Raw genomic sequence first — 13448 nt, 5'->3', positions numbered from 1 at the left:
CACATATTCCCCTTTATATACACTATACAAACATTTCTCACTTGACACTTAACTTTTGGGCCTGGTTCTGGTGCTTTGCTCCTCTCCCTTGCCGGTCCTCCAAGTTTCAATGCATAACATACACCTCATGGTGGTTGGCCGGTTAGCACGTCGGCCTCACAGTGCAAGTATCGATTCCGGCTACGGATCGGTTGAGATTGACGGCGGCGGGGTGTGCGGGCCGGTGTCCGGCTGGTTGGAGCGCTTCGGTGGGGATGGCGGACCGCCCTCGGCCTTTTGTGGGCCCTCTGGCCCGCCCTAAACTCTTGGCTGGACAGGGCGATGTCCTCTGTCCACAGTTGCCTGCACATCAACTCAGGGACACCTCTGACTTTTATTGTGCATGCATGACAGTGTCCATTTTTTTCCATATTTTCATACAGACAAACACATGTTATTTAAAGCAGTTGCATGGTGTGGGCCATTCATTTCTTTGAACAGCTCTTGAGACGTTACTCTAACTTCAAAGAGTGTGCTCTCACTTGCACTCAGTTTCGACAGTTGTTTCGTGGACGTGTTACCAACCCACCCTCACCGCACTCTAGTTCCACTACTCCTGGCCTGTTCTATTCCTGCCCTGTCCTCGTCCTGTTTTGTCATGGCATGTCATTTTGGACACCACTTATCCTGTACAGGTCGCCAGGGAGTGCTGGAACCTGAAAAACTGCTCTGTGACCTGTTCTGGGCGGCCCGGTAGTCCAGTGGTTAGCACGTCGGCTTCACAGTGCAGAGGTACCGGGTTCGATTCCAGCTCCGGCCTCCCTGTGTGGAGTTTGCATGTTCTCCCCGGGCCTGCGTGGGTTTTCTCCGGGTGCTCCGGTTTCCTCCCACATTCCAAAAACATGCATGGCAGGCTGATTGGACGCTCTAAATTGTCCCTAGGTGTGAGTGTGGGCGTGCATGGTTGTTTGTCTCCGTGTGCCCTGCGATTGGCTGGCAACCAATTCGGGGTGTCCCCCGCCTACTGCCCAAAGGCAGCTGGGGTAGGCTCACCCTAGTGAGGATCAAGCGGCTCGGAAGATGAATGAATGATCCTGTTCTTGTGTGTCTCCAGCAGGTGGCAGAGGAAGGCCTTCCCTCCAGCGTGCACATATGCTGCCAATGTTTTCATCAAGTTAGCCATTTATTTCAGAACTGCCCATTTGCCAAGATTCTGTCAGATTATTGACCTTGTTTGCTGCTCATGCTCAAGTGTTGTTTTCTGGACCTCTTGATCTCATAATGATCGTCTTTGATTTAGCTTTTGTTTTGGGATATTGGACTCTTGTCATTTTGTTTATATTCTCTGCGTGACTATTACCTTGCCTTTTCAAGCGTGTTTTGTTTATGCCTAGTTTTTCTTGGCTTTTTGTGACCAGTGATTTCTATTTATACTTTTTCGGTGCACTTTTTCTCGTAAATAAATATTTTTCTTACGGATTCTGTTTGCGTTTAGGTTTGTGGGATCCAGTCCCCATTCAGTTCCTCCATGAACTGCGTCAGGCATAAATTGTCTTTCACTTGTGTAACATTTTTCCCCCGATTAATGCATTCTCAGCTCTTCACGCTGACTTTGTATTAACCGCAGAATCAGGAGCAACTGGGGCTTCAGTATCTTGCTCAAGGACTCTGTAACTTGGTCACGAGGGCTGGGGATCAAATCCACAATCTATGGGTTAGAAACGACTACTCTACCATTGAGCCATCCCACCACACGCACACACACACACACACACACACACACACAAAAACACATACTAAAAGGTAGATCCTCCATTCTGCATCGCCAAGCGTCAGATTAAAAAAAAAGTCTCCCATGTTTTTTTTCATATATGTCGATGCTCTTTTCAAAGGTAATTATGTTTAAATGATGGGCATGTATGCTGTGGGTCGGGGTCAGCAACAGACGGCTCTAGAGCCGCATGTGCCCCAGTGCCTTGAAAATTGAAAAAAATGGGGGAGGGAAATGTATTTTTTGTTTGAATATAGTTTCCGTATGAGGACAAACATGACACCAACATTCTTAACGTTTTCCAATGCTGTAAAAATGTGTAGAATAATTATAAAATTTCAACATTTCTGTCAACGAAGATTTGCATCATAGCCTGCAACACACATTTCTATTAGCAGGGCGGGATGCCAGGGGGGTGGCTGTTGTAAAAATTAAAAAAAAAACGGCGTGTCATGGACAATTCACCTGGCAAAAAATGGGAATGTGGGGGGCATTGTGGAGAAGCATTTGAAAACGGTACATGAAAGCTACGATAGATAACACGCCGCAAAAGTGCGTCCCATGTCTTCACGACGAGAGTAGGCAGTGATTTTCACAAACTCTTGTGTCTACTTTATTTTTCTGTTTCATTCATCTTAGGGACCGTTGTGGCTCTTGCTCACTATGGCATGCGTGTGTAGGTGCGTGCGTATGCGCGCATGTTATGTAACAGGTTGATCGCGGGAAGTTGTTTGATCGAAAAGTAGATCTTCGGTCAAAAAAGGTTGGGCACCCCTGCTCTACCGGATGCACTGCAGGAAAAAATACATTTAATCATGAAGGCTCATTGGGTATTTGAAGCCAATTTAGTCATTTTGATAGTTGGCTAATATAGCTAAAATAGATACATACACACAGCGTGTATTGCATTCATTATCAGTCTTATACAAGGCTTTTATTTTTATTCTGCTCCAGATGTTTGTGGGGTTTTTTGGGGTTGGGGGTTCAAATGGCTCTTTCAACATTTTGGGTTGCCGACCCCTGTTCTGGGTGAAGCGATAGGGCCGCCTGCAGTTTACGGAAATCTGTCACAAATGGAACGGGAAACTTTTGTCTACTTCATGGTGTCCTTGCACGAAAATGTACTTAAAGACAAAACGTACCAAGTATTCCTACCGGATGTTTGCTCCTCACGTCACATACTTTGAATGCTATTCACTTTAAAAGATCGTCACGAAACACACCCTTAAAAATGGCCCAGGATTGGTGAAAAACCGAGACGTGACAATTCCCATGCAAATAGACTCACCTCTTGAAATCTGATTTTTTTTTTAATCATCACTTTTATAAGAATTCAACTGAACTGCAGAAACAAAAACACATTTGACATATAGTGTCTCCTAAATTAAAATGCACTCAATGATAATGCCACATGCATTCAGTAAACGTGAAGAATAAAGTGCATTTTAAATGCTCCGAGTTGCATTCGCTGTGAGCAAAATGGATGTCAGAACATTCTGAATATATATGTTCCTTCCTGGCTGCCTTACTTCCAACTACAGTATCCATCTGTCCTTCCTTTCTTGTTTCCTCCCCTCATACTTTTTTCATCATTATTTCCTGCCTTCGCTTGAAACTACTTTTTGCCTCCCGCCCTTCATTCCCTTCTTCCTTCCATCAGAGCTGTTTTATTTATCCACCTTTCATCTGTCAGTCTGCTACTGAGACCTGCTGTTCTCCCTTCCTTTCATTCTTACTTGTCTCCCTCTAATTGATTTTCTATTATAGACCTTTCCCTCTCCTTCCTTCTTACCTTACTTTCATTTATTGCGACCAGCCTTAAAACTACCTTTCGTTCTACGCTACCTGCCCAATCCTAGAACCTACTTAATTTGTTCTTGATTAGTTTTCATTATTCATGGTAGCCTATGTGCAAAAAAAAAAAAAAAAAAAAAAAGGGAATTTAAAATATGTATACATCAGTTCCCTCAGGGCCAGCAAGGCCTTCTCTGCTGGCCTAAACATTCTCTTAATAAATTTACTTTTCTGAGAATAACAAATTTAATTGATGTTATTTTATTTTCATAAATATGTCAACAAAATGATTCTGTTGGATTGATTATTTTTAGTCATCATACATTCGCTTATGCCTGACATGATAAATTGATTATGCTTGCAAAGAAGAACGCTTATGCTTGCAATCATTAATTGACTATGCCTGCAATGAAGAACGCTTCTGCTTTTAATAAAGATACATTCTTTATTATGTACTCACATTTTATCCATTATATACTCACTTTTATAATCAAGAATGCTTGGTGCACTGTGTGGAAGTTAAGGGATGCAACCACCTTTCCGAGGACGTGGTTGGGAAGAGATAAGTGTTAAGACTAAACAGTGAGCAAGGGTGAACAGTGAATGGAGCCATCAACACCAGCTGCGGCGTGATGTTTTTGTGACAATTGCACACATGTACGTAATTTGCACTCACATACACACACATAGTCAAACAAGTTCAGTGTGTGTTCAACAGCCCCCGCCCTTTAGGTTGGACACACCTATGTAGTAGCTTTCCCAATAAATGAGGAGGTGAAGGGGGAGATCGTTAGGGTTACGTGCGGAGAACTGAAACCGAACGCTTCTCCTCGTTCCCTCCTGGTACCAGAATTGAGTCTCCTGTCTCCTCCTTGTGTTTTATTCCTGAGTGTCAAATTGGACCAACCTGACATTTTTTTTTCTGGTAGCTGTATTTTTTACGTCATATTATTTCCACTTAGTCGAGTGGCTTTCAATGTTATTTTGAATAACATTGAAAGCCACTCGCTAAATAACTTATTTATTGTGGTAGAGTTTTTAACCAGTCATATTTCAGATAGCTTGTGTTGCCAGGTAAACTAAACTTGCTCGGGGCCTTCAGATGAAACAGAGCAGGCCCCTGTGCGCTGTAAATGAATGTGCACAGTCAGGTTGCAATAGCCAATCAGATCACGAGTCTGCACACCGGGGCCAGCTAGAAGGGCTTACGTCGACACTGGACGTGCGCGTTCGGTGATTGGATGAGCGCCTGCTAGAGAGCTGTTGCTGCATTTTGACCCAAAATGGCCGAAGGAGAAGACGTTGATCTGGTTGCAGGACTACTTTCCACACAATTTTCAAGACGGACCTTCCACTGGATTTACCAATTGAAGTTGTTTTACCAAGGCAGCATGGAAACATCAGAGCACGGCTGGGCACTTACAAGCTACGGTGCGTTTAAAAACGTTTGGGGACACTCGCGTAGATCTGCAGCTCAGTGAACAGGCACTACATTGGTGAGTAAATGAATTTTATTTTACATTTCTTCTTGTCATTTTATTTCGTGAGTATTAAATTAATGTTAACGAAATAAAATGACAAAGATACAAAAATGTATCAAATAAATCAGCTCACCTGCAATTTATAATGCCGCATTGTAGTCAGCTTCGTGCACTAAAATTAGTTCAATCTCAGTTGCTCAACATTTTCAGTTATTTGCTGTTGTATAGCCGATTCTCAAAATGCAAATGATCTGTTAATTTTATTTTCAAAGAATAGTTTGTTTTGTTATTGTGTGGTTGGTGTCTTATATGAAACTGCGACATTGCGCAATTTATTGGACAGACTTGTTTAAGATCGCACAGCGTAATTTGAGTGGCATTTTATTGAGTATTTTTTAAATCTTTTTATTTTTGACAATATCTGTAAATTTAGTTTCCTGCTCTTGATTGTGAATGCATACTTGATGGTTTTAAATGCTCCTAAAATTAAGTGCTGCCTGACGAGCCTATATTGTGTTAATGTATGTGACGTCACTGAAGGCCTAAGGTTGAAATGCACGGCCCGCCACTGGTATACATACTTTTGGCCCACCCTGCAGATATTATGAAAGTTGTCACAAGTTGTCACAATTTGTCGTATAGTACTAACAAACATACATACACATAGTATAAGAAAAAGTGCATTCATTATCGATGGTCATACAAAAAAAAATCACTGACATCAAAACATTTTCCAAAATTGCAAAAAACACATTTCCCAAGCAAAACTCACACATAGTGTCACACAAAAGCAGTGCAGTGAGCACCCTCACTTGCACAATATATTTCTTTGACTGTTGATTATGTCCACCGGCAATCTGAGGTCTACACTATTTTGCCTGTAGATCGGACTCTTGATGTGACGCCACACAACCAGAATGATACGGGTGGCAAACAGAACGCAGGCCGCTGCCAGCACAACCACTGCGGAAAAAAGAGTGTTGGTCTACACCACAGCCAAAACAATTCCAATGAACTTTACAAATAAAAAGAAGAGCACCGTGACGAAATGTGCTGTTGTATCTGTGTTGTACAAATGTGCAACATACTATGTGCCTTTTCGTTGTTTACATTGGTCCTCAAATGGGGTTCCATCCATCAATTTTTCGATTCGCCTTATCCTCACAAGGGTCGGGGGGGGGGGGGGGCGCTGGAGCTTACCCAGCTGTCTTGGGGCAGTAGGCGGGGGACACCCCGAAGTGGTTGCCAGCCACCACTTTATTTATATCTTTCTTGCTCTTGTGATGGTCTACGCCTTTGCAGGCCTCTGCCGAAGGTAACACGCCCCCCACCCCCCAATAATACTTGCTGTCGTTCATGAATAACAGCTTTTTTTTCCACCAGAAATGCACTCGGCCTGATGTACCGCTGCCCTCCGGTTCAGCCAATCGCAGGGCACACAGAGACAAACAACCATCCGCGCTCACACTCACACCTAGGGGCAATTTAGAGTGTTCAATCAGCCTGCCATGCATGTTTTTGGAAGGCGGGATGAAACCAAAGTACCCGGAGAAAACCCACACAGGCATGAGAAGAACATGCAAACTCCACACAGGAAGGCCGGAGCGGGAATCAAACCCTGCACCTCTGCACGGTAAGGCCGACGTGCTAACCAGTCGACCACCATGCATAAAACAATGATACAAGATCACTGGTTTTGGCCAATTAACTCTGATGTGTTTGTGACATATCCCATGTGGAGGAGGCATTAAAATTCTTATTTATTGGAGATTCATTATTAATTTTGACCACTTGGTGGAGGGCTTGAATGAACAACACTGGGGTTCATTGAAGGGTGACTCAGCGTCATTGTGGCAGGAGGGACACTGGTTTTGGATACTGTATGTAAGAGGTCACAGGGACCAACAACATTTGCGACGTTTGATATGTCATCTTTAAATTGATTGTCGCCAGATTTTTGTATATTGATCCGTTATTTCACGATGCAAAAAAAGGAAAGAAAGAAAACGTCCTCACCAGCAAATATTCCAGTTTGACTGGGCGATTCGGCATTATAGTTTTTGGTGTAGGATCCAATCAGCGCCCAGATGACGACGGGGTCGATGATCAGGATGTAGCGCACATGTTTATCCAAAAAGAAATTTTCCAGGACAAACCTGCCATCGGGGGTTGGTGTGAGGAACAAAGTAATCAGGAAAACAATCACAGGAGACAGTCTGTTGGATGATGTCATTTTACTTACCATACTAACACCACCACGACCAAAATGGCGAGTGAGATCGTGGCGGCAGATGTTTGGGACAGGCTTGCATACGTGTTGAGTACAATGGCCAGGTTGAGGAGGCTCGCGATGGTGGTCCACGTTGCGTACATGGCTATTCCGTTTTGAACCTATGACATGAAATGCTGGAGATAAGTCACCAGTATTCACCCGCTGACATGTTTAGATACTCACCAACACACGCACGAGCCAAAGGTCAACCCTATGGAATTTATGGAGCCAGGCGCCGTAAATGTGAAGGCCATAGCATGAGAAGAATATCATGGCCAAGTTGGTCAAAGTCACCACAATGAGGAAGGCCAGAGCGACAGACACCAGCCTGTGAAAACGGTGCAGTCCAACGTTATCGTTGATGTAAGCTCATGAAATAACGACAACTAAAATTGAAGAGAAACATTTTCGTGAAGAAAATATAATCATACAAAAATGCATTTGACCAAAAAATAACGAACTAACTAACTAGGTGGTCTGGTGCTTGAGTGGTTAGTACATTGACCTCACAGTGCGGAGGTACAGGGTTCGATTTCAGCTCCAGCCTCGCCGTGTGGAATTTTCAGGCACGGGCCTGCGTGGGTTCCTCCCACATTCCAAAAACATGCATGGCAGGCTGATTGAACACTCCAAATTGTCCCTTGGTGTGGGTGTGAGCGTGTATGGTTGTTCATCTCTGTGCGCCCTCCGATTGGCTGGCAACCAGTTCAGGGTGTACCCTGCCCACTGTTCAAAGGCAGCTGGGAGAGGCTCCAGCAAACCCCGCGACCCTCATGAGGAAAAAGCGGGTGGATGGATGGATGGATGGATGACCCAGACATATCTTCTATGTCAGCCCCCCCCACAACCTAACAACTCTGAGATGTGGTCACTCCATGGTTGTGTGTGGCTCAATGCATCTGCGATTACATTCAAAGCCGTTTCATCCACGTTTCTTACCTTCTGTCCCACACAAACAACCATCCGATATTGAAGCCAAAATTTAAGCACCAAGTTAGGTAGAAGCCATGTGACAGAACCGGAGGGCAGCAGTACATCAGGCCGAGTGCATTTCTGGTGGAAAAAAAAGCTGTTTATCATGAACGACAGCAAGTATTATTGGGGGGTGGGGGGCGTGTTACCTTCGGCAGAGGCCTGCAAAGGCGTAGACCATCACAAGAGCAAGAAAGATATAAATAAAGGTCCAAATGATGAAGGTCCATCCAGATGGTGTTATCTGGGTGGCAAATGCGTCCGAAATGTTGCCAGTGGTCTCCAAAAAGGGATCTAGAAGGGGTGACAAGTTTTAGGCGTTTAGGGATGTTATCTTTCATACGGGCAGCACGGTGGTCGACTGTTTAGCGGGTCGGCCTCACAGTGCAAAGGTGCAGGGTTCGATTCCGGCCTTCCTGTGTGGGGTTTGAATGTTCTCTATGTGCCTGCGTGGGTTTTCTCCGGGTGCTCCGGTTTCCTCCCACATTCCAAAAACATGCAAGGCAGGCTGATTGAACACTTCAAATTGTGCCGAGGTGTGAGTGTGAGTGCGCATGGTTGTTTGTCTCTGTGTGCCCTGCGATTGGCTGGCAACCACTTCGGGGTGTCCCCCGCCTACTGCCCCAAGACAGCTGGGATAGGCTCCAGCAACCCCCACGATCCTCAGAAAATGAATGAATCAATGAATGAATGAATATTTCATGAGTTTTCTTCAGCCAGTGAAGTCGTCCTGCTTACATACACTGTTTTGATAGCACATTGGGACATCGAGCCATGATAGTTATTTGTGAGTATAATTCAACATGAGCGGCACAGTGTCGACTGGTTAGCATTTCGGCCTGATAGACAGAGGTCTAGGGTTCGATTCCTGGCTCCGACCTTACCATGTGGAGTTTGCATCTCCTCCCCGTGCCTGTGTGGGTTTTCTCCGGGTACTCCGGTTCCTCCCACATTCCAAAAACATGCATGCTAGGTTAATGGAATACTCCAAAACGTTGTGATTAGACTAGGTGTGATTGTGAACACGAATGGTTGTTTGTCGATGTGTGCCCTATGATTGGCTAGTATCCAGTTCAGGTTGTCCCCCGTCTACTGCCTGATGACAGCTGGGATAGGCTCCGTCGCGCCCCCGACATTCATGGGCATAAAGTGGTTCAGATAATGGATGGATGAATGAAAAACATGACACAAATGTTGTTGCCAAAATGAGTTTTACAGGGATGTCAAACTCAACCTTACGCAAGGCGCCCAAACTCAACGTTCAGACCGCAGGTCACGGGGCTGAAGAGGTTAAACACTTATTCAACTTTTTTCCCCCTGCATAAATATGAATCAAAATGGACAGTACACAATATTATATTAAAAATAAATGAACTTCAACATCAAATATTGTGACCTGAAATGTATTTGCCTTGCAAAATGTTCCTCCCCCAGAGAGACTTGGCATATTCTACTTATTTTGTTGTTTAAAACGTGACAAACTATACACCTGAAGTCTGTTAAACATGTTTAATTGTGTTGGGGGGGGTTTTCCCCTCAAGTATGCACTGTGGTCAAAATTCATATCGATTATTTTTATATGATGTCCTGGGTACGATGTTAAACTGCATCCAACTGGTCCTCCAGGTTGGGGGTTGGGCGTGAGGTTAACAACCTCACCCTGTAAAACAAAACCTGTTACAGAAACGACGAGAGGAAGCCATTCCGGTAAACCACGGCGAAGAAGAGACGGCACATCCTTGGATGTATCTATGACGGGGCCGGGTGAAATCCAGCAGGAAGCCCGACCCCTGATGACCCCGATCTTTGGAACCAAAACCAACACCAGAGTAGGCACCTGGAATGTGCGCACAATGTTCCAGTCTGGTCGCATGGACCAGGTGCTGAAGAATATGAGGGACTATCGCCTGGACATCTTAGGCGTTAGTGAAATGAGGTGGACGGGGCAAGGGCGTCTCGTGGTTGATGGAGCAACTTTTCTGTACTCTGGGAAGCAAGACCACCATTCCCATGGAGTCGGCATCATCCTCTCCAATAGTGCAGCAAAAGCATTGATTGGATGGAAGCCGGTGAATGAACGGATTATTGCAGCAAGGCTCTACACCAGATATGCCAAAGTAACCATTGTACAAGTCTATGCCCCAACCGAAGCTGCCTCAGCGGACGATAAAGACACCTTCTACAACCAGCTCCAGACCGTGCTTGAGGAAATCCCCAGACATGACATCAAAATGCTGATTGGAGACTTCAACGCAAAACTGGATAATGACAGAAGGGGCCTGAATGCCACAGTTGGACCACATGGGTCTGCAGGCTCCACGAACGACAACGGGGAGAGACTGTTGATGCTAACCAGTACCAACGGCCTCAGCATTGGCAACACCTTTTTTGAGCACAAGCGGATCCACAAAGTAACCTGGGTTTCACCTGGTGGCGGGACCCAGAACGAACTGGACTACATCTGCATCAACACAAGGTGGCGCTCGTCATTGCTCGACGTTCGCTCCCACAGAGGTGCAGATGTGGGTTCAGACCACTTCCTTGTGGTGAGTAAAATCAAGCTGAAGCTGAAGAAGGTGAAAAAGGTGCAGCCCAAGAGACCTTACGCAGTGGACAAGCTAAAGGATAACAACATCTCAGAAAGCTTCTGTGAGGAGTTGAGTAGGAAGCTCAAGGTATCACAACACCTTGCAAACATTGAGGAGCAGTGGAGTATGTTCTCTTGTGCCATTGCTGAAACTGCAGAAGCAGTTATCAGCAGAAAGAGGGGTACCAACAAAGAGAGATGGATAACAGACAACACCTGGAAGTTGATTGATGAAAGGAAAGTGGCCAAGATAAAAAGAGAACAAAAGAGGAGGCTCCGGAGCTGGAGGATGGAAGACGAGGAGTACAGGCGCTTGGACAGGGCAGTGAAGAAGAGTTGCAGGAAGGATAAAAGACAGTGGCTAGAAGAGAAAGCAAGAGAGGCACAGGAAGCAGCCGAGAACAACAACACGACGACCCTATACAAGATCGTGCGGGAGCTAACCAACTCCAGGAGCAGCTCTAGCGTGCCAATCAGGAGCAAGGATGGCAGGACACTTCTAAGCGACGAGGAGCAAGAAGCAAGATGGCTGGAACACTTCAGGGAGGTTCTCAACCAACCAATGCCTCCCGTGCTCTTCAATTTCGATCAAGAGACACCAGCTCCAGCTCTAAATATTACATCGAAAGAGATATCCGAGACTGAGGTTGCCAAAGCAATCAAGGGCCTTAAGAACAACAAGGCACCGGGACTCGATGAGGTAGCTGCCGAGATGTTGAAACACGGCCAAGACGCTGTTGTGGAGAGCCTTACCCACCTGTTCAACCTGATTTGGCATGCTGAAGAGGTTCCTGCCGACTGGAGACGTGGGGTCATTGTCACGCTTCCTAAGAAGGGAAACCTCGCAGACTGCAATAACTGGCGGGGCATTACACTGCTGTCAATCCCCAGCAAGGTATTCTGCAGTGTCCTGCTACATCGCCTTAAAGATGAAGTGGATAACATCTTGAGGGAAGAGCAAGCCGGTTTCAGGAAGGGAAGGTCTTGCGCCGAACAGATCTTTACCCTTCGAAACATCATAGAGCAGTGCCAAGAACTTCAGACACCACTCATGATCAACTATATCGATTTCAAGAAAGCCTTCGACAGCATCCACCGGGAGTCACTGTGGCAGATCGTCCAGCTGTATGGTGTACCCCTCAAGTACATCAACATCTTCAGGTCATTGTACAACAACTCAACCTGTTGTGTCAAAACCAACAGTGGCACAACTGATGATTTTGACATTGTCACTGGTGTAAGACAGGGTTGCATTCTGTCACCCCTACTCTTCATCATCATAATTGACTTTGTGATGAGGAAGTCCATCACAGGGGAAAAAGTTGGTATCAAGTGGGGAGGGAGCAGACTAGCTGACCTGGAATTTGCAGATGATTTGGCTCTGTTAAGTCACACCCAGCCCGCACTCCAGGAGTTGACCAACAATCTGCATGAGCACGGAGTTAAGGTCGGTTTACGAATTAGCCAGGAAAAGACCAAGGCCATGGCCGTCGGACAGCACCAGCACCTTCAACCACTCACTCTACACCAACATGACATAGAGTACATTGACAGCTTCACATATCTTGGGAGTAACATCTCAAATACAGGTGGTGTGGAGAAAGACGTCAACAGTAGACTTGGTAAAGCTGCGGGAGTGTTCCAACGCCTCCGCAACATCTGGTCATCGAAAGCCATCACTACGACCACCAAGCTACGCCTCTATATGTCAGTGGTTATCCCAACAGCGATTTACGCCTGTGAGACATGGATGAAGACAGCCAACATTACCAACAAGTTAGATGTCTTTCATCGGCGTTGCCTGAGATCCATCCTGAGGATCTCATGGAGAGACCACATCACCAACGAGGAGGTGATGAAGAGGGCAGGAGTGGCTGAACTGTCAGACATTGTCTCTGAAAGGAGAAGGAAAATGATCGGCCACGTACTCCGGCTGCCAAGAGAGAGACCGGCAAGTGTGGCCATGGACTGGATGCCAGAGGGTGGAAAGAGGAAGAGAGGTAGGCCAAAGAAGACGTGGAGACAGACTGCCAAAGAAGACCTCAGTGAGATGGGTGTCAGCTGGCATGGAGCAAGAAGGGTCGCCAGTGACCGGAACAAATGGAGGAGGCTCGTCGCCCAATGTTCCAAATAGGAGCGGGCGGAACTAACTAACTAACTAACTATTTTTATATGGAGCTTTAAAACATGACAGTTTAGAAGTTACTTTAATAGGTGTAAAAATGTTAGTCAAGCGAATGTAAATACATGTTTTCTTCATTTATCCTCAAGCTTTTGAAGTCCTTTACATTAACTGTGCGTGGGCGAAAGAAAAATTGTGACATCTGGCCAGTGTTGTTATTTCAGAGTTGAAAACACACCGAGTCGAAGTTTTAAGAGTGTTTTCTTGATTATTCTCAGGGTGCTAAAGGTCTCCGAGTTAACATGCAATATCATTACTACAAATGACAAAATACATACACGTAAAATGGCACTTTACTTACATTGTCCTCGTGCTGCCAGAAAACTAAACACCAGCGTGACGATGAAAATGCCCATCGATAACACCATGACAATAAGAAGGCTGATACTGTGGCTTGTCATTGTGATGAA

General features: G+C 45.5%; 1 protein-coding gene across 1 annotated transcript; it reads right to left on the bottom strand.

Moving 5' to 3' along the window:
• Positions 1-5710: 5710 nt before the first annotated feature.
• On the bottom strand, positions 5711-13439 carry LOC147186614 (uncharacterized). The gene is made up of 7 exons (XM_086102557.1): positions 13340-13439; positions 8419-8563; positions 8237-8350; positions 7481-7625; positions 7268-7416; positions 7042-7181; positions 5711-5988 (listed from the first exon to the last, which is right to left on the bottom strand). Exons 1-7 carry the CDS (start codon positions 13437-13439, stop codon positions 5834-5836), a joined length of 948 nt encoding a protein of 315 aa, XP_085958683.1. The 3' UTR covers positions 5711-5833.
• Positions 13440-13448: the final 9 nt, after the last annotated feature.

This window comes from Hippocampus guttulatus, chromosome 21, assembly GCF_054856545.1.
Source record: "Hippocampus guttulatus isolate MCC_2025c chromosome 21, RoL_Hgut_1.0, whole genome shotgun sequence".
Taxonomy (NCBI): Eukaryota; Metazoa; Chordata; class Actinopteri; order Syngnathiformes; family Syngnathidae; genus Hippocampus; species Hippocampus guttulatus.
Note: the sequence above shows the minus strand (reverse complement) of the source record. Positions and strands in the feature narration are given on the sequence as shown.